General features: G+C 35.0%; 1 protein-coding gene across 5 annotated transcripts in view; it reads right to left on the bottom strand.

Moving 5' to 3' along the window:
• Nucleotides 1-2,668: 2,668 nt before the first annotated feature.
• LOC149799324 (uncharacterized) overlaps nt 2,669-27,681 on the bottom strand; it is a 37,223-nt gene continuing 12,210 nt past the window's right edge. The window contains exons 1-2 of one of the 5 annotated variants that reach the window (XM_089958636.1): nt 11,711-12,142; nt 2,669-3,662 (exon numbers count right to left, since the gene is read on the bottom strand). In XM_089958636.1, the coding sequence (XP_089814762.1) occupies nt 2,772-3,656 (885 nt within the window). In that variant the 5' untranslated portion in view covers nt 3,657-3,662; nt 11,711-12,142 and the 3' untranslated portion in view covers nt 2,669-2,771. Of the gene's footprint in view, nt 3,663-8,486; nt 8,644-10,377; nt 10,535-10,566; nt 10,592-11,710; nt 12,143-27,681 lie in introns of those variants that run through there. The other 4 variants (XM_089958637.1, XM_089958634.1, XM_089958635.1 and 1 more) reach the window with 4 other exon arrangements.

The following is a 27,681-nucleotide window of genomic DNA, read 5'->3' as shown; positions in this document are numbered from 1 at the left end:
AATCAATATTATTACTGGGCACATAACTCCGCCTAGATAATTTTGAACTTAGTGGCGCGCTCGACATAACTTTCGAAAGAAAATGGCGTGTCCAGTTAAAACTGAAATTTGGAGTCATATTATGAATGAATGTGCATTGCAACAACTTTTCCATTTGATCTGGAATGAATAGATTTTGGTATTTTTCTCGATTCTAGGAACTTTTGTGATTATTGACTGGATTTGTAGGTGACGATTCCACATGAAATACATGAGATTTAATAAGCTAGGGAGAAGCGTGTTGACATCTGCAAATGTGTTTCTGTTTCTGTCATTGATTGTTTGAAATCATAATGTGAGAAAAATATGAAGTCTTTCAATTGCAATTATCAAAAAGACGCTATGGAATTTAATGCTTATTTCAATCTGAGTGCAGTAAGGAGGATGCAATTGCACTTATCATCGAAATTACAGCACAGTTTCAAAATATTTAATCCAGATCGAAAACCTATGACATGGCTCATGTAATTAGGATTTGCAGAATTAAGAAAATAGATTTTGATGAAATTCAGGATGTAACACTGCAAGTATATTTTATTTTGCCATTCTTATCACCAGCTAAAGAAGAGAGTATATGACTTGTCACTTGTATGCTATTTGTAAGGACATTATCTTATATAATGCAGCTAGCCTAAATCCGTTAACATTGTATCAACGCTGAATGTGCCAAAGCAGCTGGTATGTGGCAGTCCACGAAACATCTGTTTTAGTTCATTCAGAAATAAATTTAAACAACCAAAACGTAAAGAGCCTCTTACGCGAGTGTACATGAATCAATAGTGCTAGCATTTGCGTCCATTGTTTGTTTACAATAGAAAGTAGTTCCTTTATGCACGTGAATGCTATATGTGTATTGTCGCGCGAATTCAGTATCGGGGAATACTGAACAATTCTGACAATGTAAAGTTAACGGGAAAAAAAATGAGCATATAATAAAAACATTTAATGAAGTCTTTGTTTAAAATTGTCTGTTGAGACTGCTTAGTTAGCTCATGCTATTTCTCAGTTCGTTTCTTGACCTTTACCGTACAGTATCCTTGTGAGTAAACAACTTGGTCACCTTCAATTTGACAACATTTATTAATTTATTACCTGAAGTCAAACAGCAGTTGAATAAACATTAAATGGATATATTCTAAATGGGCGAAATATATTTGTTTTCGCGCAGGCTCCTCGTCTGCCATCTTCGCACTTCTTAACTGCGCATGCTCAGAAGACCAGTTGTTATTCTTGGGTCGATCGATTTTATGTAACAATCTCACCATTTCATAATCATTAAACATCGTTAACTCATTAAAATCTGAATATAACGCTTCATTCCACAGTAATAGAAGGGAATTTATTACATTGACATGTATATACATACGTCTTCTAGGACAAACATAAGTTAATTTATCCAGTATATCCATAACTCGTATTCTTCACATATAGAGATGGTAAGTCGTTCATTGAAAAAAACGGGTATAGAACGTTACATCTAAATTATACGAATTACTCATCTTCTGATCGAACGTTTATACGATCTGAACACACTATGTCAGGTTCTCGTATTAGATCACACCATTTTCAAACAAAGCCGTCTAAAGGAATCGTTATTTATATTATTAATTCCGGTTTTATTCCTCGAGTTATGCAGTTGACCGAGATATTATCTGATGTCATGAAGCACGTAAATTTGGCGATGAACACTACACAGTTCAAAACATAATCATATACCCCTACCATCATTAAACATACACGAGTAATATAAAAAGCTGATCTGGAAACACAGACATAAGTAAGCAGTGTTGATTACGGCGATTTGACTTCAATTTATCAATGTGGATTATCTTAAAGTTAGAAAGGACAGTTTCTCATGGTAAGGGTTCAACGTAAAGATTTGATGTATTAAAATAGCATTCTACCCCTGAATTGTAACTTAGTTTAAAGAATGTATGTTTTGCTACTCATTACCCTGTAGAATGATTGACTTACCACTCAAATCCAGCCAAATTATATGGTTAGTTTTTCGTTGCCTCGGATAAAGAGGGAATTGATTACCGTATCTACTCGTTTATAAATAGAGTCCAACAGCAAACAACATTTGTGCAGGTAGACCAGGGTCTATGTTTCTTGTTCCATTGATTATTCCTAGCAAACTGCATAGATCCAGACCTGCAAACTGCATAGATCCAGACCTAAGGGCGCATTTTGCTACGGCATGTCTAGATCTGTTAGAGATCACAAAAGTCACATTTTATGACTTCAAATAGGATAGTAATTGCACTTTTAAAAAAGTTTTATTTAAACGTGTCTTTACGGTCTTTTCAAAATATGGGCTAAATATCATTCTTATAAATTCAAATCATTGATGTGTGGAAAGTGATGTCATTAAATTTGGTGCATTATTAGCCGAAAGGTAATGAAACAGTCTCAGTTTCAATTATTTGGGATAAAATCATAATCGTGACACCCCGACATATGAAACATTAAGGTTTAGCCTCTTTTAAAAAAGCGCTGTTACCATATCCTGCACATTGCTTTCCGAATTTCTCAATAACCGGGCTACATCCTTGTTTTAAAGTAAAATCTTCGATGCAAGGAAAACAGATGACATTGAAATTGGTACATTTAAGAAAAAAACACCATGCAGATGTTACGTTTTATATTTGTAATGTATTTACATTTTTCTACGGTTGCTTTAGTAAAGAGAAGCTAATACTACATCCAAACACATATATTTACTTTCGGTGTCAGTCTTCGTTTTCATTCTTCAGTGCATTTTCGATATGTTCTGGTATGTTCTCCATCTCGTTGGATTCAACTTGTACATGTTGCTCTGTCCAGGACTCAATTTTACAAACCCCATGGCTCGTAAACTTGATGTTTTCTCTGATTCTATTGACATCTGTCAGATGCTCTTCCACAACATCAATGTTGTTTTTTCTCCTGAATTTTTCGTCAAAGATTACAGGCAGTTTAGTTATCCAAAAAACCCATACAATTTTATCGTCCTTCTTTCTTCGGATGGCAACTGGAAGATGTCCTCGTGGAAGCGATACTGTTGTTTTAACTTCAAAATCGTACACCTTGTTTAACTCGTACACACATAGGGATGCTATGGCCTTATGCCAAGGTTTGACTCTGACTTCAGTGTTGACTTCCCATGTCAGTGCTTTCTCGAAGGTTTCACCCGAAGTTTTAGTGACGGAAAGCGATTGGCTGAATCCACCACCGAGTGTTCCAAACGCACCAAGGTTAATCTCCAGATTCATGGAGCCTTCCAGAGTGTAATTATCCTGTACTTCTACGGAAGCCGATGAACGAGTCTCACGAGTGGCGGAAAATGTGTATTGTTGAGTAATTGATGTTTTATTTTCATAATCAGATTTATAAAGATTCACCGCTTGTGTTTTAGGAACTCCTGATGTCGTTTCATCCCTTAGATGAAAATGGGTGGTTTCATGTTTGAACTGTAGGTACCCCCAACGGACGTCGACATAATGCTTCTTTTTTGAAACTAGGAGACTTCTGAAGCATCCCCTATTCTCCCTGAATCTCTTCCAGGTATATTGCTCTATACAGTTCTTAAGATCAATCGAATACAACTTTTGGTTACTGTCACTAGAGGACGACATTGTGATCTGGAAAAGAAGATTGAAGTTAGATTATAATAATTCTCGTAAACAAGAAAGCTATAAAAGAATACATGCTAATTTTCACTTGCTTACTCTCGCGAGCGTATATAGTGTATGTACACTCTTTTGTGCATAAAATTAGGCTCATCAAAAATTATATTCTTTCCAAAGTTTACGCATAAACGAAAACTTCGCAAAATGCAGACAATGAATAGTCATATATAATAGACTTGATTTGATTCAAATGTCAGATAAAGTACAACGTTTGACGTAGTTTTGGACGTGTAAACATGTTAATATGTCAGTGCATCATTTTGTGTCTCTGCTTTTTAAAGGTGAAGCTTAGAATATATACCACCTTTATTATATAAGCTCATAGGACTGTGAATGTTTTATTTTTGTTATTATGTAATTCACTGAACAATAAAGCCTACATAGCGTCCCTTTACACGGTACTTTACCCAAAACTGAATCGGGAGATTTCGTTTAATTTGGCTAATGCTTCTTCTCCATATTATAACAAATACTTACATTACAGTGAATCATTTCCACTAAAACGTACTGAAAGGAAAGTTTTACACTTCTTATTTTAGTTTTATTAACATGGTTGAGTCTGATTGACTACAGCTGAGCATATTTGCATGTAACACAGGGTCAGAGATAGATTGTATAGATATTATAAGTCTTAATACTTCCTTATGCCGTGGAAGACGTTTGGCATGATTTACTTTCTGAAACAATGGATGTGTTTGGTTTTTGAAAAGAAAACTAATCAGGTGTTGTTTATGTATTTTGTTTAAAATTTTTTATTTCAAAACACGCGGTTTTGGATTACATGCATTCGATTTGTAGTAGCTACCTACATTTGTTGTTTTTTTTTTTTTGGGGGGGGGGGCATAAAACCATATTGTATGGACCCCATGCATGATCTTTATGATTCAGCAATTATAGAAAAATTGAAACAAACTTTTCGATAGTATCCGGCCATACCTAAAAATCACACCAGTTGCTTTTGATTAACAGGCACGGGAAATTCAGAGATAGCCTTGACTTTAGCATATATAGGTTTAACTTGTCCATGTCCCACGATATGTCCTAGAAAAGTTACACTAGCACGACAGAGCTCACGTTTAGATAAATTAATTGTCAAACTTGCATCTGTGAGTCTGACAAAGAATTTCCGGATTGTTGCTAAATGTTCTTTCCAGGAGTCGTTGTAGATGATGACATCATCGATGTAAGCATCACAATTGTCTAGACCAGAGGTAATCATATTCATGAGACGTTGAAATATACTTGGCGACCTTTCATCCCAATCGGCATTACTTTATATTGGTAAAGTCCATCTCGAGTCACGAATGCCAACATTTCCATTGCTCCTTCCGTTAGTGGAATTTGCCGAAATCCTTTCAGAAGTTCAAATTTGGTGACATACTTGGCATTCCCGATCTTATAAATACAGTCATTAATTCTTGGTAAAGAATATGAATCTGTTTTTGTCACACTGTTCACCTTTCTGTAATCATTTTACATCCGGAAAGTTGTATCTGGTCTTGGAACAAGCATGCATGGATAACTCCTGTCACTTTTACTGGGCTCTATAAAATCATTCTCAATCAAATATTGAATTTCTTTTTTTCAAGTATTCCTGTTTGAGTGGGTTCATCCTGTGCGGGTGTTGTTCGACATGTTTAGAATTTACAATTTTAAAGTCATGGAAAAGTTTGTTAGTTCATGTATGAAGATCTGGAAATAAGTGCTCATATTCATATAATAACTGTTTAAGTTCATTTCTTACTTGCTCTTGCAAATGTCAAAGTTTCTTGTCCAGATCTTTCATAATTGTTTAATTCCAAAGATTTGTCACTCCAATATCAGTAGAATCCGATGACATTCATTCATTTAAATCTTCACTGAGCGGGACAGGTACAACTAAATTAATTGTATGTTTTACCTGGCTATCTCTTTCAATATACCCTTTTAGCATGTTTATGTGACAGAGTTGTTTTCGTTTACGCCTCGCAGGTGTATTTATGATGTAATTTAACTCAATTACTTAATGGTCTACAGGTATTGGTTACCTGACTTGGTCTCAGGTAAGGGAGCAACACAATCTACCATAATTCTACTAAATGGTTTGTCAAAGGCAGGAATAGGTTGTAGATGAGCCTTAGGTATTTTCTGAGTGGGTTTTCCTACTATTGGACAGGTATGACAAGATCTACAGTATTTACCAACATCACTTTTGAATTTTGTCCAGTACAAGTGAGTCAAGATCTTGTAATACGTTTTATTGATCCCAAAATCACCAGCCAAACTAATTTCATGGGCCAGACTAAGTATGTTCTGTCTGTAAGGTTTTAGAACTACACTTTGATAATTCATTGACAATTTGTTATCGGCAGGGAGTTCGGAAGGTCTCAATTTTCTCATACCAATTCCATTTTTAATGAAATAGCAGTCAGGAACTTCACTAGCATCAGTTTCACTACTGGCCCTTTGAAACATAAAGGAGATCTCAGGATCTTTTTCCTGATCGACGACAAGTGATTGTCGTTTAAAATAAAGAGAATGAGTTGTTAAAAGAGGATAACTGTGATCAATACCTTCTGATTCCTCCAACAAGGAGTGAAAGTGACCTCATCAAAAGCCTGACCAATACATGTGTCAGCTAAAGGAATACGTTCCTTATCTACATCATTCTCTAGAGCTTTCTTTGCCATAGCTCTGGTAACTGCACAAGCTGGAAAAATTCAGGGAATACTTTTCAATTGGATCGAATTTCTGATCCAAGCAAGGCTCGTCAATAACAAGTGGATTAACTACAACCTTGTCTCCAGCTAGGTCGTTGCCTAGTAATAAATGATTGCCCACAACGGATAAAACAGAGACTGTTCCGACCGTCACGGGTCCTCAGATTAAGTCTGATGACACATTTACACAATGGAGAGGAACTTGAACAAAGTCTCACTCTACTCCCTGAATAAGAACACTCTCATTAGAAGAAGACTTCTCAGAAAAAGGCAAAGTACATGTCAATAAAAGACTCTGAGAAGTTCCTCTGTCCCTTAAAATTTTAACAGGGAAAGGATTGGCCGAATCACCCATGAGTGATATAGAACCCTTCGATATGAATGGTTCATAATTCTCCATAATAAAATCAGACTGGGGTTTATTAGACCCAACAAATGTATTGCTTTCAATACATGACCGTGACCTTGACCTCTTAGAAATAAGAGCATTTGAAATAGGTCTGTCTTGATTCTGATGCCTATGTTTCAATTTGTAGCAAGCATAATTAACGTGTCCTTTTTCTTGCAATAGGTAAACGTAGGAAGAGACAATGATCTTGAATCAAGCTTATCAGAAGCTTGATTTTTAAAAATTGTGCCAGTTTGAATTTTAAAAGGGTTGTATTAGGGTGAAATACTTTTCTGCCAGAAGACTGTTGAGTAGAAGTCTTATTTACCAAAGAAACTTTATGAGTTAAAGAATACTCGTCAGCAGCTCGAGGAGCATTTTCAATGATTTCAATCTGATGCTCGTCAAGAGAAAACTTAATGTCACTATGGACACATTTTTTGAAGTCTTCAGGTAATACAAGTTGTTTGAGACTTTCATAATCTCGTTCGTATTTCTTGGGTAAGGATCATCTATCAAATAACTGCTCTTTTTCTCTAGCAAATTCGACATGAGTTTGTCCAGCTTCTTTTCTATAGTTTCTGAATTTTTGCCGATAAACTTCAGGGACTAACTCATAACCCATTAGGATACATTCTTTAACCACATCATAGTTACCACTTTGGTGAACTGACAGTGAATTGTAAATATCACTAGCCTTACCAGAGAGTACACATTGTAATAACTGAGTCCAATGATCCCTTGCCATTTAAAATTTTCAGCAACTTTTTCAAAACGAGTAAAGTATTTGTCTACTTCTTTTTCTTTGAAAGGGGGCACTAATCTAATATTATTTGCAAGATCAAAAGCTTATTTTTGGATTTGAAGTGTGAATATCCTTTTCACTTGCCAGCTCATTGCTTTCATTCTAAATTGATATCCCCTCTCTTTCTCTTGTTCTTCCTTATCTAATTGCATTTGGATTTGTTCTTTTGTAATTACATTTTTCTTTCTTTCTCTTTTTCTTCAGCTTGAAAATGCATTTATTTTTCTTTCTCTGTTTCTTGTCTCTGTCTCTTCTTTCCCATATTGTAACTAAATATGTCAATCTTTCTCTTTTGCTTCTGCTTGTATATGCATTTATTTTTCTCTTTCTTCTTTCTGAAGTTCCAGCTTCCTTAACTCCAATTCCATCTTGTATTTTAATTCTAATTCCTTTACTTTTGTGTCAGAGTCTGATACAGACTTATTGATCGAAACCAAAGCACTTTCATCCAAAACATTCTTTTCTACCAAGTACTGAACCAAAATATTTCTTATTTCCTGTTTTGCTAAGTAAGCCTTTACCTCGCAATGATCGTATTTTCCGGCAAGTTGAATCAATTCATCTTTTTTGAAAAGATCCAATTGTTCCTGGGTAGGATTTGAAAGAAAGATTTCCACTTTTGATGAGATTTTAGAAAAAGCTTGACAATTTCACTAAAGATTTCAAAAACTTGTGGAATTCAAATTTCAAAAAACAAAGTTTTCTGAAATATTCTATCCAAAATTCAAAATTATCCTTAGGACGAGCTACCCAACTCTTATGTTACATGTTTATAATCGAATAAACAGTAACATAAGAAAGAGTTAAAACAACAAGCTTTGAAAACTATAAGAATTTATTTCCCTGGAAAAAACTCTGTAAAAATGAAAACAATATGAACTTACGGTTTTAAGAATCAAATAAAAATATAATCCAAGAATAATGTTAGAAGTCCTAATAATAAAATGTTCTATTGATTTATAGTTCAAGTCCCGACGAAAAATCCAAGGTTGAAGACGATAACATATGTTGTATCTTATAGTGTGTTGGAGTCTACCGTTCCTTGTAGAGACAAGAAATATCACTCCGGTTTTGGAAATCCGAATAAATTTTTATAAGAGCTGTCTTTGATTCAAGTCCCTTCATGACCTCCACAACAACCAATCATTTTAAAATAAAAATAGAACTTATTTACGTGGCTGCTACTAATTTTGAATCAAGGTCAAGATCTAGGTCAACATTTGGTGTTTATTAAAATGAACAGTCAAGTCAAACTATTTTTAAAAAAAATGTACAAGTTCCTAGCAAGCAGAACTACATTATTTTGATATATAAATAAATTTTAAAAAAAATAAAAAGATTTTCAAACTTACAAACAATTCAATTAGGTATAATTAAATCAAATGTACATAACAATGTAAATAGGTATTGCCATTCAAGTTTTATGCTGTATGTTGATAAGTATTTCCTTTTAAAATTTTATGCTGTACCTCTATAAGTATTTCCTTTTCAACGTTTATGCTGTATGTCAATAACTATTGCCTTTTCAACGTTTATGCTGTATGTCAATAAGCATTGCCTTTTCAACGTTTATGCTGTATGTCAATAACTATTGCCTTTTCAACGTTTATGCTGTATGTCAATAAGTATTGCATTTTCAAATTGTATGATGTATGCCTTTTCCAAACAGCACTATTGTCTTTATCTGTTTTGGACAATTAATTCATAAAATACGGGTTTTCTACGGAAGCATTTTATTTCTGCCTTAACAATATTCTTTTCCGTTTTGCCATCCTCTGCCACATTTTAAGGTACCATATGCTTCCTATCACTTCGGGCTAGTATATTTCTACCAGATGTTTCTTTTATTTATTAACTCAAAGGCATATAATTCTACTTTTCCTTTGTATATACTAAGAATTTAGTTTAACCAACTTAGAAATTATAGCAATTTCGTTGACTGCTATTTTTGACTTTACGCCACCTCTTATTTCGTGTCTTCACAGCTTGTACATTCGTATTCATCTCATTCTTGTCCGTGCTGTAGCAGATAGTGTCTTTTAATTTGCATTATTCGACCATGTGTTTAACCTTCCATGCAGACCCATGCGTGCGTATACATATATACACATATGGTCCCTAACTTACGAACGAACTATATATATATATATATATATATATATATATATATATATATATATATATATATATATATATATATATATATATATATGTGTGTGTGTGTGTAAGTGCATTTTTTTGCAGTTTTACATCGCACTGATATTTGATACTCCGACGACTATGAACCTATTATTATATCGTACATGCCCTTCCTACAAAAGCACTGGCCACGTTTGTGTTGTGTAAACGCTTATATACACCACAGATAAAACTTTGAGATAAATATAACCATAATTGCTGAGTCGTAAGGCTGCTTATTGTGTGGTTTAAGTCTTTCTTTGACGGGTGAGACACTATTCATTTCAAGTGTATGCAGACTTATTCTCCAACCTTCATGATAAATCACATGATACTATTTCTACCAGCGATATACAACTAATGAATCAGTTGGGTAAATCTGAATAGCAGTATAATATGTAAACTAAATGTATATCATAAGATTCTGTTTTGATTTGTGTACTGGAATATAATAGATGATACAATTTCTTTCTTACATGTACCAATCCGTAAAATAAAGAAAGATCTCAGATCTAATGTGCAATAGAAAATGTTAACACTCTGTACAGATACAAATAAACAAACGTCAATTTAATGTCATATTAAAGTTATACTTACCTCGAATAGATAATAATCATGAAATGCTTATATTTCCTCACACTCTCTCAGTCCTGTTTTCATGTATCGTATAAACCACCTTTTTTCTGGTATCAGGGAACATTAATTAGTTATTCCTAACTTATTGGCCGTTCAGATCATGTGACCTGATGTGACACTAATGGAAAATTGTCAGATCAATATGCTTACCGTTTATGTATAGTCCCTTTATGTAAGGTAGATAGACGGTTGGAATTTACGGGCGGGAACATAGTGTACTGTATAGACATGAAAGGGAGTAAGCGTGTTAGTCAAATATCTAGAAGACTATGATTTGAAAGAGAAAAAAATATTTGACCTAAACATAAAATATAATCATATATATGGTTCTGGTTTATTTGACAACAAAGATGGCACACGATCGGTACTTTCATATCATTTAAAAGTTGTTGCTGTCATGGATCACATTATTTACTAGCGACAGCACTCTTACCGGTATTATGTATTTGGAACCTAACGTGCCCTAATTTTCGACGTAAGTAACCACATACACTTGGTGGTAATATTACTTGTATGCATAAATGTCGACTGTAGCAGGGAATACCAAATATAAATTTTTATTCTAACTTCGCTTGGGTTTTAAGTTTTCATTACTCCTACTTCGTGATAAGTGAACTGTCATTCTAAAAAGATTTGATGAGTGTACTGTTTCAGACAATTGTACATTGTTTTTCAGCTACCGGGCTTCTGCAACACCAAACTGAGCACCCAGAGTAAATGAGAGTGTCTTGTTTTTATGTTGTGCAAGCACATCTTGTGGGAGTGTTTCTTTCCGTAAGAGGAACCCGTGGATTGATACACACTTTAAAATTAAAATCACATTTAATCCACATACCGTTAGCTTCGCTTGCATACCATGCTAATTGTAAAGGTACAAGTGACACATGATAATAACTATACCTTTAAATATGACTGTAATGTGATATCAGTTAGACAGATGGGGTATGCTGCCGTTAGACCAGAGAGAGAGAGAGAGAGAGAGAGAGAGATGATGATGATGATGATGATGATAACTGATGGAAGATCTAACGACCAAAATGGTCAAACCTATAGACACTTTTTTTTTGTCTTAAAGTACTCTTTCAATAAACGTTCTTAATTGAAGACCATAGTTAACACGAACTTTCCAATCAGGTCGGCAAGAGAATGTTAGTCGTTACAGTTACGTTGTGATCACCAGTAAATTGTTTACATGCTAAGTTTTTAATTCTTTTCGCCACCCAAACAACATTTAAAATTTTAAAATTGTCTCTAAATACTGCAAAGTTATATTTTCAGCTATTACAGTACTCACCTGACTTGTGCAATCCACAATCAGTTTCTTGCGGCCGCCATAAAGAAAGAAAACAGTTGCACATTTGTATTGTGGGAACTAAAGAGAGCCATGCCCCTCTAGCACGCTAACTAGCTTAATTACTTTGTTAAGTCCTGCAGGTGTATGACCCATAGAATTTTGAGATCCAAACCTGGTTGGCTGGCCAGGCAAAGGTCTGCGACAAAACGGATCGCTGCCAGCTAATGCGATACATGTTCATACATAGGCACTATTGTTTCTTTAGTTTTTGGATGATGCCGCAAAAGTTTTCACACTGACAGGCCATTTGGTGTCAAATTACCCATGACGGTTATATTACTTTTCTCAATGAATTCAGGGTAATTTCTAATCCCATTACATCATATTGTGGACTATTTGACAAGGCTGAAACTCGTCTCTTTTGCGCAAATCAAATAATTTACTCTTGTAAAACTACAAACTAACGTGGAATGCCTTTGCAATATGCGTATCGAATATGCCTTTATGCCTAACTAAATTGCTTTCTATGGTTCTACATAATATTTTTTTATTTTCATTTTAGACGTGTTACCTGTACCTTGAAATCGTTAATGTTTCAGTTGCAATCCGATGCTTGATCAAAACAAACCGACATATTATATTATCTTTCTAGTTCCGGTCTTATTCTTTCGGGCAGGGAAATAAAATTTGAAGAAATAATTCTGAAGTTATTTACATAAATTCTGAATATTTTTGCAAAACTTTTATTAAACGTCTTGAAATTTTGAAAGAAAGATAACTCTTCGAGAAACAAAGGGACGTAATTCTTATACTTTATTAAAGTCGGTTATCTTTAAAGAAAAGATGTATTTTGGAAACAAAGGGATGCAATTTGTACGTTATTTTAAAATTTTGATTGAATATTTGTTATTTTGAAAGAAAAATGTTTGGAAAGTGGACACAATTCTGATATTTTAAATACTTTTAATACTGTTTTTAAAGAATGTAATTATTTTGTCATAAATTTGTTATTAAAATTGTTGATATTTTTAATATAAAGAAGAAAATAAATATGAATAGTAGTTTAAGGAGAATATAACAGATTTCAAGCGTAAACATTTAGCAAAATGAGAAATTTAAAGAATGCACGGATGGCAATATTGCATTTGATGTATCATATATCTAATGTATGCAGATTTATTTGAATTTAAATGTGTGTGTATTTTTAATGTAGCTTTAACAATCTGAATCATATCGCTACGATGTCTGCAGTGCCTGTCTTGCATTAGAGGCGGACGCGCTAACCACTTAGGCCATCGGTTAAGTGATTTAATTTTTTCTCTCTGGTAATATGACTTTATATTAATTTTTGTTGCTGAAAGAAAAAAATCAGTATATGTAGCTACTTAAGTATATCATATATGTAATGTATTAGTGTTCATTTTATTATTTAAATGAGAAGATAGCATGCTTATAAGATATTGTATTTAATGGAAACTATATCATACTCCATATCACATATAACTAAATCATGCATTTCATTAATGCACCAAGGATACTATTTTATTTTATAGATCGTACATTTTATTATGCACAACTATTTAAAGAAAAGGTTCTGTCGGCTGTTATTTTATATCAATATGATTCAATTATTTTCTTCTTATATATAAAACGAAACGCTGTTCTTTCTGATTAGATAAATACAATATTTGTTCACAATAAACCGATCTAAAAGTAATATTTCATTGATTGGGTGAAGATGCTTTTTGCAACAACGGGATGAAATATATCCATTATTCACTCGTAGCAAGCAAATTTTCTTTTATTTTATGCTTAAAAACGTATTCGCTAGCAATATTTATAACAAACGTCAGTATAAGATTTATTTATGTATCCCTCGCGATTATGTCAGCGGGTTACAGTTTTCTGTTGTGTAATGTGAACATTAGCACACAAAACATATGTTGTAAGTTATTTCTCCTTCCCAATTCAAGGCAAACAGTAGGATACATATAAAAAAGAATTAAAAAAATAAAAAATCACTTTGTTGGACGTGAATCGAGATCGTCAGTATGCATAGCGGGATTATTCTTTTTAACCAGTTGAACAATTTCAAATTTCTTGGTTATAATTTTATAAATGTATATTGATGGGCAATGAGCACAGTTGTTTTTGCATTTCAGAGATTATTTTTCTCCGAAAATCCATTTATTTAGTTCTTAGGGAGCAAGGGACAGTTTTGCACAACTTTAATGTTGCATTGATAACACTATCTCTACAAATATTATTAAAATGCAACTAATGATTTGAAGAGCAGAGCAAAAGGGACAGATAACACTTGTTTTTCGTTAAGTACAGAAGCGGAGTTCATCAAATGGAAAAGTTGAAAAATTGCACATTTTATAAATTTAATAAGTTATTAAGTTGAAGAAAAACAACAATAAATAAAGCCTTAACCATGTCGCGACATCTCAGAATTACTATATATGATCCTTGGGGCGACTTCTCCAGGCGAAGTGGGGCGACTTCTCCGAACCGTTGCGAAATTTGTAAATATATACAATAGCCGAGTCGATATCGACAGAAGCATCTTTTCGGAGGAAAATGGCGGACGTAAACAGTGCCAATTATTTGCCTATTGAGCTATTCAGTCACCTTGACGAAACAAATATGCCCTTGTTGTGCCATTGATGAGAAAATCAAGTTCAGCGAAGTATAAAACTTCAGTACTCGTCATATCTGGTGATGGCTCAGGAAGCCAAACTTGCTTCGTAGTTAGTGTTATCAATATTTTTTATTACATTTACATCTAAAAATGAAACATGCGTACTAGATGTAGTATAAGTAAATTATTATTTAGGCGATCAATAATTTTTCAGTTCAGTTGAATGCTTCCAGATCATAAATATGTCACCTAAAAATCTGAACCAAAGAGATGGATTAAACTTTTCGTTTTGAATAAAATCCTTTTCTAATTCACCCATGAAAGGGAAGACCCATTATCTGTATGTAATTCGTATTATTAAATTGAAAATAATTATTATCCAAGATAAGTTTTTATTATTTGACAAATATCTTCGCTAGATAGTCTGCTGTTATTAGGATTGTTATCAAGAAAATATTTGCACGCTTCAATACCATCTGCATGCGGAATGTTGGTACATAGCGATGTTACATCTAATGATACCAGGATTGAAATTATCAGATAGATGTAGAATAGACTTCGACTTTTATTGAAAGTAGTTGTATCTTTAATGTATGAAGGAAGTGATTTCATTAAAGGTTGTAAAATACTATCAATAAATTTTGATAGGTTTTCAGTATATGAATTACAACCTGATATAATGGGTCGTCCTAGAAAATTTAAAGGTAAATTATGGTCAGGATTTTTATGAGTTTTGGGTAATATGTAGAATTGAGGTGTACGTATGTTATGAGGGAAAGTATCAAATTCCTCATATACGGAATTTTTATTTTTGAGGTGTACGTATGCTAATAGGGAAAGTATCAAATTCCTCACATACGGAAATATTATTTTTAGCGATCTCATTAATGCATGTTGACATTTTTTATTTAATTTCTAATTGACGTTCAGCTTCTAAAACATAATCATTTTGATTCACAATAATAATAGTGTTTGACTTATCATCCTTTTTAATCACTATACTGCCGTCATTCATCAGATTATATACAGACTTAATTTCGTCCTTATAAATATTACTATGATATTGCTTTAATTTAGTGAATGTCTCTTTTGTGATCGCGCATATATATATATATATATATATATATATATATATATATATATATATATATATATATGAATCACGTAAAAGATGATTTAATTCTGTTATAAAAAGGTTATTTGGGTGACAAGTTTTGGGATGACTTCTCCAACCAATTGGGGCGACTTTTCCATCCACTCTGGGGCGACTTCTCCAGATACGGGGAGGCGAGTTCTCCATGGGGCGAGTTCTCCGCATACCGACGTAACTTAAAGATGTGAAAGCAATGGATAAATGCTCTCGTTTTCTGTATCTGTCTCAACGTTGTTTCATATAGCAAATATTGCTCACCAATATCGTCTGGCATATATTTTAATGTTATCACGCCCGCCATTTTCACAGAATGTTTGTCGGAGGTTAAGAGGTTGTCAAGTTCGGTAGGCGGAGCGATCTACCTTCTGGCGTAAGGTCAATACCTACAGCGATAAGGAATCTCCACAATACACCCATTAAAGCGTATCGGTGCTCGCTTATGTAAGTATTAACTTGGTATCGATGATTAATAGATATCCGATAGTGGCAGGCAAGGCTGTTGCCTTAAAGTTGCAACGGATTCAACTTACATTGATATAAATTTGCAACCAAATCTCGATATACTTCCTGTGTTAAAACTGACTGAACATTCATTATCAAACTCAACAACACCGTATGAATTTGTTCCATGTGGCCACTGGAGAAGTAAAGAAGAAACGATACGATCTCCGCAACATCCTACTAAGTATCATGCAGCGCAAGAATATTTTCGCAACGATAATTTAGCTAAAATATCAAAGGCGCTTTCGGTTAACGATCCGGTTGATCGTCATGAACTCGTGTATCTGAATGGAGGTAAAACAATACCGGTCATTGAGCAGCTTTCAAATTTCGCTGATAATGTTGTAGTTACAATCACGCACATATCGCAAGAAATAAAGAAAATAAACAGGTTAAATCACAAACTTATAACTGTTTCTTCAGATGGCCATGTGACTCTGACTGAGATGTAGCGAAAATGGGAAATATATATAGTCCTCGTGTGATAACATGGGACGAAATCTATAATGCGAAAGAGGCCATGCTGAAAATGTTTCTGACATGAATGAACACCAGGCCGGTTTGTGTGTGGGAATAAAAGACAACCACATCCGATTGCTGGCGAATCTCCACATGATTGGCTCCGAGATAATGCAGATTATTACGAAGCAGCATTTGATGATTTTCGCTCCGAAGAAGAACCGCTAAAACAACTAAAGGTCAGAATGCGTTTTAAATCTTCATGAGTGCAGTTTCGAAGATTTGCGTATAGCAATCACCGAGATATCTTAAAACAATTGTTTCGCCACGTGATCGTCTGATGATTTAATCGTGGTCCCGCGTAAACTAATTTGTGACAAGCTTCAGCAAGAATTATTTGAAATTCATGCGAATATATTTCCAAACAAACTTGCCCCGTTGATATATCGTCTATCGGATACTCGTCTTCAAAACAATTTAGGAAAATACCTGGATGCTGGCGACCCCAATGAGACACTAAAACTGGTTTTTAAAGAGATAGTTTATATTTCGCTTTGTAAAGTTGATCACGCGTTGCGTCCAGGAGATGGCAAGTCACATTGTTGTCTTGAATACGAAATGACGGTTCATAGTTCACAAGGATTTTCGATAAAAATAATCCCAAATTTGTCTGACTTATCGATGGTCACATCGAATGGTCAAATCTTGCATAGCTCGTCGTATGACAATTCGAATACATATCACAACTGTTAAGAGTGGCTTTTGACGAAGACATCAATGACCACAAAATTTCACCACAACAAAGCACACTGATGGCAATAAATATAGTATCATACGACCTTTTTGACGAAAACAACGGCGTAAGTGTAGATAACATTTTTGAGTTATACAATAAGGAAAACAATCGATGTGTAAATGTAACGTCGGAATGTTATACGATTATCCTGCTGATGATTCCTGACAATTTATTGTAGATCGTATTGATAATCAATTTTATCTTCTACGTGGTAACGTCATGCTGACGTGCCCTGAGTGCATCCGTGGTTGAGGCGCTAGCGCTTAAGCGCTGCTTCATGACCCACGCTTGCAATTTCTCCCGGACAAACCCAAGTTTAGGTGCTGGTCCTCCAAGATAATATATTGCAATTGCGTTGCTGAGACGGTCAAAAGTGAAATTTTATGCGTGATCAAACTCCAGATAGGATCAGTAGGTCTTCTTGTTCCACCTTATATTTCTCCGGACGCGTATACAGACATAAAACACAATTAAGTTTACTATATGTTCCCTACATTTGTCTCTCAATACTGGCCTTTCCACTGTGTGAAAATCAATACAAATCATATGTTAATCTAAAATACCTTCAAAGTTGACTTTCACGGTGAAGTTCTTGTCAAAGGTTGAGCTGCATTTTTTTGAGAGGCTGGACTGTCAACAAAGCAGCATGTAAACAGGACACATATTTCACTTCCGGATCATCACCAAGGCTTTATTACTCACTGTGCAATGTCGCCGAAATACACACAGGAAACCAAACCCTGTACTCATATTCTCAAGAACAAACAATTACCTTTAAATCCCTACCAAAAAAGGTATAAATATAACTCTTTTGTCACCAACAAAATGAGAGAGGATTTGTTTTCTAAAAATAGATTAGAACTAGATTCGTTAGTACTGAACTGGAAGTACTAATTGTGACCCGATTCCTGACAGGGTTAGAGAATTTCACCTCCATATACAAAACTTCCATCCATGATAAAGTCAGTGTTACTTAAATACTGCTGCAAAGTTTTAAGTAATTTCATCCATGAACAGGACAGTTACAGGCTTTTAGATGACACCACTATAACACAAGCACAAGCCAATTCCAAATGGCCGAATGTCACAAATGCACAAAACGTAAAATTTAATTGTGATTTTGCTAATCAAGATTAACACTTCAAATAAACTGTAATTAGGTTTTAGCCCCAACACCAATCTGTAAACTACTAGAAATTAAACTTGGCTGTTCAACTTTCCTAGAAAATTCAATTTAAAAACAATGATATATATTTTTGTATGAAAATTTAAATTTAACTTAAATTTTAATGAGCATTTAAAACCCGAAGTTTACAAATTGTGTTCTGTGGCAAAGTCTCTCCATTCCTTTGTCATGAACATCAACGGTTTTCCTTATCAGGTGTGAAGCAATTAAACCAGAGCCTGTCAATCAAAGGTAACACCTGAAATCTGGTAGCATCTAAATACGCTAGCCAGTGGTACTAACCAAGTACATGACATTATTTCCACCCATGAAGGGGAGGAGTCCTCATATGTTAGGCTTCCAATAGTACTGAAGAGTTGGTGTAGTTCTCTGAAACCAAGGTAGCATGCCTTTTCCTAATTATATAAGTGCGAGAGAGAAAAAACTTCTTATATTTTACATACAGTTATTGTAACTGAAACCATGAAAGGATTACAAGAAGAGGAAGTCAACTTTTCTAAAACCTGGATATATTCCACATAACAAAGGAGTCACATATGTGACTGATAATACTCTACCAAATTCCAGTGCTGCATATGTTCCAGTGACCATAATAATGGATGCAGATAAGCTCTCTCTCATAGCAGTGACAAAGCCGACAAATGGCGGTCTCCAGTCAGTTCAGGCAACAGACTGTAATGGCACACCTGGGTCTGCAAAAATTCTACGACCATCATCCAAATCAAAACTGGACCTGAAAGAGACAGAATTGAATGAGCACGATGGGACACGTATGATATATTTGAAAACAAATGTTGAAATGTGGAATGATATCATTCATTGCCATGGTAATCAAGTCAACATATGTGGCAGACCGGAGTTCCAAATTGCTAATGAGAGAAAATGGGGACTTGCTTGGAAGCATACTATGATGTGTAAAAGCTGCAGCTTTAAGTTACCAAAGTATAAGTTGTATGAGGAAATAAAAAACAAATAAACCTGGGCCAAATCATGCTGCTGTAAATATGATGTTTCAAGATGTACAAGATGTACCAATGGGCAACACCAGGGCTAGATACTTGCTTGCAGCCACTGACATTACGCCACCTAGCAGAACATCTGTGCAACATTGTAGGCAAAGCAACTGTGGAGGTGAATGAAATAGATATGACAGACAAGCTGAAACTTGTCAGACAGGTTAATGTCATGCGTGGTGTTCAGCATCCTGAGCAAATAAATGTTGCTTTTGATGCAAGATACAATGCCATTAGCTTTGGAAATGAAATGAAACCTGGTCAAAGTTCATCACAAGCTGTTGGAATTGCCTGTGAAACTGTTACAGAGAAGTAATACATTGTGGGGACTACAGTAGAAAACAAGCTGTGTTGGACTGGAGCATGACTGAAGGGGAAAGGTTTTGATGTGCCATGTCCAGGAGGCCATGTTGACTGTACAGCAAATATATCACCAGTTGCACCACATTCAGAGTATGAAATGTCAAGGAAAATGGGAAAAAAGTTTGTGCTGCAAGAGATTTTCATTAGAAATACAACAATATATGGAGATGCACAGGCTGCTGCTGGCTTCCAAGATGCTTACAACATGCTGCAACCAATGTGGGAAGTAGAGAGTCTGTAGAACTCCGTCCATTTGGGTAGTTTACAGTTCAAACGGTGTAATTCTACAACCTTTAGTGAAAACATGTTTCCAGGAATAAGAACCAGAGAAGTAAAAAGGCTCAAACAAAAAATTGTCAGCCAAGACATTAAAGTACGTTGCGGTTTGATCTTCAAGCAACTGATGGAGTACATAGTGGTGATGTTACAAAAATTAAATGTCAACTTCCTCAAAGGTCTGTGGGGGAGGAAGTACTAACAGCTGGTGAATGCGATCAGCATACCTGGGCCCTCATCAAGTGACTCATCTTAACTTGACAGAAAATGATAAAAATATCATGCTAGAAGTTCTGAAAATGAAACTCTCCTGTGATGTTGTAGAAAGACTGCGACTGGAAACAAACACACAGAAATGTGAGGCTGTGAACAAATCAGTCAGTGTTTCATTACCTGAAAATGTGAACTATCCCCGAATCTTTGAGGCAAGAGTGCATTCAGCAATACACAGACTCAATAACAGATTGGGATCATCACTGAAAATAAAAGTGACACACTTTAGAGCTAAGCGTTCAACAAGGACTCAGATCACAGGAGACAATCGATAAAGACTGCACTTACCATCATTTGTATCAAAATTATCCACAAACCAGACAACGTATTTTAGCAAGACGAGGAAATATGATACAGGCCAATCTGAGGTACAGGATACAGCAAGAAAATAGGAAGTCTGACTACTGCAAAGGACTGTTAGACCCCAAGGGCGATCACTCCAATGCACAGGATTAGCAGGAGCCTATAGACACTGCGGATAGAAAAGATTATTTTAATTCCATGTGCAAAATGACAGTGCTCAAAGTCATAATGAAGAACACAAGGTACATAGGGGAAAACTGTAGTGGGAAAATCCGTAGTTGTGTTACTTACATCATCTCACTCGCCTGTTCGATATATGTATGATTACGTCATTGCTGACAATATATACTTATGGACAATTTAGACTCGAATGTCGTTGCACAATTCAGTAACTTTAATATGGTTTTTATTTTCAGCGACAGCCCCCCACCCATCAAATGCCACGCTGTGTTGCTTAAAGACTCACGGTACTAATTCAGTTCCCATAGCAAACCTATACATACACCATGATCCTAAAACTTCAATAACTTAAAATGTTTGAGTGCTCATGATCAAGACTATATTTATCAGTATAGATGAAACCTGGATGTCAGTTTCTGTGTTGAGGAAAAGATATGAGCCACGACGTTTTCTGGACCTGCATGTGTTTGAAACATGTGCTTTCAATTCCGCACCCAAGAGTCTGGTGCTAATTTTAATAATGAGTGTTCCAAACTCAAGATTGTTAAATTACTGAAATTCCATCAATAAAACAATGTCTGTATTTTTGTTTCATTTACAACTAGGATATGCTCTCAAAAGATTCTTTTTCCTGAAACAAAATTTACGTTATTAACCAATTCTGGTCAGGCAAACCCATTTATACTCTATTTTATGTTCACCCATTTCCAGGCTGGTTCCCATTCTTCCATGTCATTAGTACCGTGTGTCCTTAATTCGACAAGTGCAATTATTACCGTATACGTCGATGCCATGCTGGTAAACATCAAATCCGGCATTTTTTTCTCTGGATGACACAAAAACTCCGACGCAATTATACACAAAATCCCTAAAGTTATCTGGGAAAATGCTAACGCGTTAATGGTGTTCACGGGGATTGACGAACACACACCCAGAAATATTGATACAACATGGTGTTCTGGCTATATGGATCACAGTCGTATTCTGGGTTTCATTCGCACTCTCAGGTGTATCCTTACGGATTCGTCACCATCTCTTTTTTGTTTGCTATTAATATTTTGCCGCAAATATTCATCTGGAATTTAAAACAAAAGTAAATTTGGTCGCTAAGTATACTAGGTATAAAGGTAAGTCACATGCATTTGATACATGGTCTCATGCAACTAACAAGTCCGATAATGGTCTGCTTACTACTTTTCCTAAATCAATAGCCAGCATACACTACGGGAAGAAAATAGCAATTCTGAAACAGTGAAGCCATATAAAAATACCTTAAGGTAACATTAAATGTTCCTACTAGCAGACAAGTAAAACGGAAGAGAATATAAGGCATGAGACGATGGAAAGCTGCGGGTTAAAATTTGCCTCCGATTTCTAAAAGCAGATGTGATCACAGTCTTGTGAAGAGATTATTAAAATAAATTAAGGTACCTGGATATGGTCACGATGAAAACAACAATATACATTGAGATTTCACTATTGCTCTTTGGGAAGGGAAAAACTTATACAGAGAGAGGTGCGTAATGGCTTCCATCAGGTCAAGTTAGATGTTACTGTATTTCACCAGCATTTATCCTCAAAATATAGCGAACTTCAACTAGGTCTATAAAGACTTACTAAATGTACGGACAAAATTAGTGCTTCAGTAACTGTTCAAGTTCGGAAATGAAGCTGCATCACAATTTTAAAAATAAACATATAAATAAGTTTGATGTTGAATATTATCTTGTAAAATGAAAGATAATGGAGGCAGCAACCAAGGTAGACTCACCATTTTTTAAAGGTTTACGCGGGTGGATGGAGCGGGTAAGGGTGCAAACTCACTTTGGGAGTGTGCAGTTCCAGTTCGAGAGAGCGTGTATTAAACGGATACGTTGGGTTTAAATGCAAGTTGCATGAATGTTAGGTGCGCATGTGGAGTTTTCTGGCGGAAATTCAAATTAGAAACGTTTCACATTATGTATAGAATGCCAAATGCAGATAGTTCAAACGACTGATGATCCAGTTGATGAAAAATGTGAAGAGCGAAATAACAAGCGACAACGTACTCAGCAACTTGAGGTCAGGTGTGGCTGAAATGGCCGAACAAGAATCGACGCATATGAAAACTTAACTCCACTCCTTCAGTAAAATATACCGTTGCATAATTATTGTTGTCAAAGGTAATCGATTTAAGTCAAAACCGATGTGGATACACTTAAGATCATTGGATTAATCCCCGAATAAAAAAAGAAAAGAAAAACAAAGAGGGTATGTAACTTACAACTAAGGAATTATACAGACTATCCACTATTACCTCAAAAATCAAGAGGCACCATCTGGCCGAGTGGTCTAAAGTGCTCGCCTTTACCGATCACTTCCATATCACCTCTGTCCGTATGGATTCCTTTGCCTCGGCCAAAATGTGTATGTGAGAAATGTTGCTGGTAGATTCCCGTGGATTGATGGCGCTTACCGGCTTTTTCCGGATTATTCCTCCACCAAGTTAATTTACTAAAACAACCGACATAAACCACAAGGGAACTGTTGTTATCGCATGTTTATCTACATCGGTCTTGATGGGTTTGATTGATCCATGAACTTCCTTGCTGATCGTGTTCGTGAGCATGGTTGTCCAATTCAATGGGACAAAATGTGGGGTTGGTTTGCATTGAAAGTCACCATATTGAAAACCTAACATGTCAAGTAACAAGCTCGCTGATGATTCTATTAATTTATCTTTGAGAGTAGCTTTTTATTCGATAGAGGGAAGTTGTTTAAAACAGTGTTCTGGCTATCTACAGGTCGAGGTTGAACGAAGTGGATCGATGACCCACGGCTAACGAAAATCTGACCGCAAGCTGGTGCGAAATGCATAGGATTTGTTTAGTTGTAACACAGTCAATCAAAGTTTCAGGTGATTCTTAGAGTAATAGAAACTGGAATGACTAGAAACAACAAATCCATATATCAAAAGTAAAGGTATCCACCATGTTAAGTGTGATCTGATTTGCATATTGAAATATGTGACCTTAACTCCTATGACTTGTAACCATTCGAATGTATGTATGCATGTACTCTCCGTGTACATGATAATACCCTTATAGAGACAAAGCAATCACTCTTGCTAAATCATAAAATAATCGTGGTAAGGTTTTGTCTTTCTTAGAATCCTGTGCTTTTTCAATAAAATTATTATCATTAGGTAAGTATTAATTATTATATTTATTTTCATGACTATTGATTATGTCGTGAATAATGTACAAAAGTATTTTGAAAATGTCCGTTCCTTTAAACCATCCGCTTTCGTTATGCCATTGCGTTCATCATCATGCCTTCTTGTCTTGCATTATCATGAAGAACCTTTAGCAAGCTGCTTTCGTTATTCCATTGCGTTTATCATCATGCCTCCTTCTCTTGCTTTATCATACAGAACATATAACAATCTGCTTTCGTTATGCTACTGCGTTCATCATCATGCCTTCTTCACTTGCTTATCTTACAGAACCTTTTATAATCTGCTTTAATGATCATTCATTCTTCTCTTGCATTATGATTCAGAACCTTTAACCATCCACATTCGTTATGCCACTGCGTTCATCATCATGCCTTCTTCTTTTGCATTATCATGCAGTATAGTAACAACGTGCTAATATATTATCCCACATTATGATATGGTACAGAAATCTTGCATACTCCAAATATTTTTTAACCCTTGTCAGATATTGGTCTTTCTCTCCTAGTTTGAATCTCCCTCCATTTACTTTGATCACTCATGTCAACTTGATAGGAAAGTTACACTAGTTACATTGATGGGTAAATCTAAATGCAGATAAATTGTTCATGGTTCAATTTGGAAATGCTTTAGTTACATGTAAGCATTGATATTAGATACACATTTATATGCCAAAAAGGAGGGGATGCATTCTTGAATCCGACAGGAAACTTCGTGTCAATATAAGTGAAAATACATAGAAAATCTTTATTATCTCTATGAACTATGCTTGAGAGTTATAATTTGTCGCCTACCTCGAATGTAACTATGAAATCTAGCTCCAAGTTATGGTAACTCCTCTCTGTTTGTTAATGTCTGTCTGTCTGTCGCATGCGCTCACCTCTGTTTATGTTCAGTGTGACTTTTTATACGTATATAAATATGCAGATTTTCATATTACAGGTGAGACGGCAATTCTTCCTTCTTAATAATCTAGTAATTTTCCTATTCATACGAGTGTTTTGCTCACGTTGACATTTAGGAATACATAATACTTTTCAACCTATGCACGTAAAACAAGATTTCTAATCCATCAGTGACTACTATAGCTATGTTATTTGTAACATCAGTGACTACTATGGTTGTCTTATTTGTAACATCAGTGACTACCATAGCTATGTTAATTGTAACATCAATGACTACAATGGTTTTCTAATTCGTTTTATTAGTGACTACTATGGCTATCTTATTCCTAACATCAGTGACTGCTATGACTATCTTATTCATAATTGTCAGTGCTGAATAAGGCTATCTTATTCGTAACATCAGTGACCACTGTGGTGCTATCACACCCGTGCATGGATTGGGTCAAAATAGTTTTGACATATTTTAGGCATGCTTATTTTCAGGAGAAATATTAGTAACTAATAAAATTAATTTGCTTGTTTATGTTGATTAAGCATGTTTACTTTTTTTAATTACAACATAATGCAGGTGCTTCTATTAGTTCGACTCAATTATAACGTATAATTTCTGCGTGTTCCCTAGACAAAATATATGGTGTAATGAGCTAGAAGGGCAACGAAACCTTCATGAGGAAAATTCAGTAAAATAAGAGATAGCTTTATTCGTTGTTCATTTACATTTGCATAAATATCTTGTCCGTTGCAGCACAAGTTATCGTTCACAATGCCATGCTGAAAGAACTATATTTAACGTTCTTCATAATATGACTTGTACTGGACCTTCTGTCTCTAAAAGTATTTACCTGGCATAATTATGTATTCCCTATATAACGTGCAGATTTCAAAACAAACTTTCCTCCATCCAAGCAAACTGTTTCAAGTTGGTAAAACACAGTTATGAAAAGAAATTACAATACGAAAATTATTCTCTTTATGGAGAAGGGTCACCTTAATGTACATGATGAGATAAAGGGGAAGAGATCACATGGACCCTTGAGGAGGCAAACATATCAGCACATATAGAGTCCATAAAGTGTTGCACTTGGGATCCTAACGGCACAGGCTACAGTGTCTCCCACTCTTCACATTTGGGGGACACAACATTTGTATAGGACAAAAAGTGAAATATTAGTCCATAATGCACTATAAGTGTACAGATGAGTCGAGATAATCTTATTTGCATTTGAAAGTTCTGCAGCCTAAACTTTGTGGTTTGCACTGTACTATCAAATTTCATATGACCACTTACATTATCGTTTTTAAATTCATGCTTTGTTAAAATAACTAATATTTCAATGTAAATGAAATATATCGTTATGAAAGGAGTGTATGGTGTGCAGAGGTTAGTGTTTAAGTGCATATAAACCGAGGACTGTTAGTCCCGACCAACATAAATACTTCAGCTTAACAAAAATACTTTTTGTCACTATTTAGTAACCCCTAACCAGACAAATATACCCGCGAGATCAATATCGTAGGTCACAGAAAGGCACTTTCACTTATGTTCTACAAGATATCAATCTGAAAGGGTTAGACGTTAAGCTTAGCCAAGGTAATGTATTGACTCTGTACAAGAATGTTTGCTACAGCACCTATTTTTCATCCTGACAGAATTTAATGCTAGAAAAATATTGGCCTAACACAGGTCTTCCACAGTAAACAGCTACATTTAGGCTATTTCCAAAAAATCTGTTGCATTTAGTTTGTACGGAACAGTAGAAATTGCTAATATTTGGCTTGTTCAATTTGCAAAATTCTATTTTCTATAAAGTAACCAAGATCATCATCCCACCAGGCCTAAAAATGGCATAGTGGCTACCTTTCTAAGATGGCTAATTTGAAAGAATTATTTAGGTATATATTAGCAAGTCTGATCAGCTCGCACTGTAGATGCATTTAATAATGTCTTCTTATACAATTACGTCTTGCGCTCAATCAACATTTTCTTTCTCTTGAGAATTAGTCTTTGTTACTCGTCTATTCGTTTCTTGACCTTGAGTGTCAAACGAACTTGAGCCTTACCATGCAATATCCTAGCAAACATCTTAAATTTGACAACAACATTTATTAACTGAAGTCGAAGACCAGCTGTATAAGCATTACCTGGACGTTTGGTGTAAAAGACGGTATATATATATATATATATATATATATATATATATATATATATATATATATATATATATATATATATATATATATCTTCAGGCTAGTAAGAAAAACGTAATGAATACATATTTGAACAGGCTCATCGTCCGCATACCTAAAATTAAGCTGTCGCGATTCTCTGGTCGATCGAGTTTATGAGACAAACTTACCGACTCAAAATCATACAGGACCGTTACCTTAATCTAATATGAATAAAACACATCATTATTCCACAACATTAGCAGGGAATCCGTTACTTTGTCATGTATATACATATATCTCCTGGACCCAATAGAAGTTAAATTATTCATTGTCTCCATAAATAAGTCTTCTATTTCAAAACGAGGTTTATTTGAAAAACTGATATATAACGTTACATTTATATACTAAGAATAACTCATCTTCCAATCTTAATTTTGCACTATCTGTAAATTATGGCGAATTTTATCACATCTTTAACTATGTTAAGTTTCAGGTTAGCTTCATTAAATGTAGCTAAAAATATTTAATTCTTCAAA

The sequence above is a fragment of the Sinohyriopsis cumingii genome, chromosome 5 (assembly GCF_028554795.1).
Source record: "Sinohyriopsis cumingii isolate HCF-2022 chromosome 5, ASM2855479v2, whole genome shotgun sequence".
NCBI classification, from domain to species: domain Eukaryota; kingdom Metazoa; phylum Mollusca; class Bivalvia; order Unionida; family Unionidae; genus Sinohyriopsis; species Sinohyriopsis cumingii.
The sequence above is the reverse complement of the archived record's forward strand: the minus strand, read 5'-3'. Positions and strand labels throughout refer to the sequence as shown.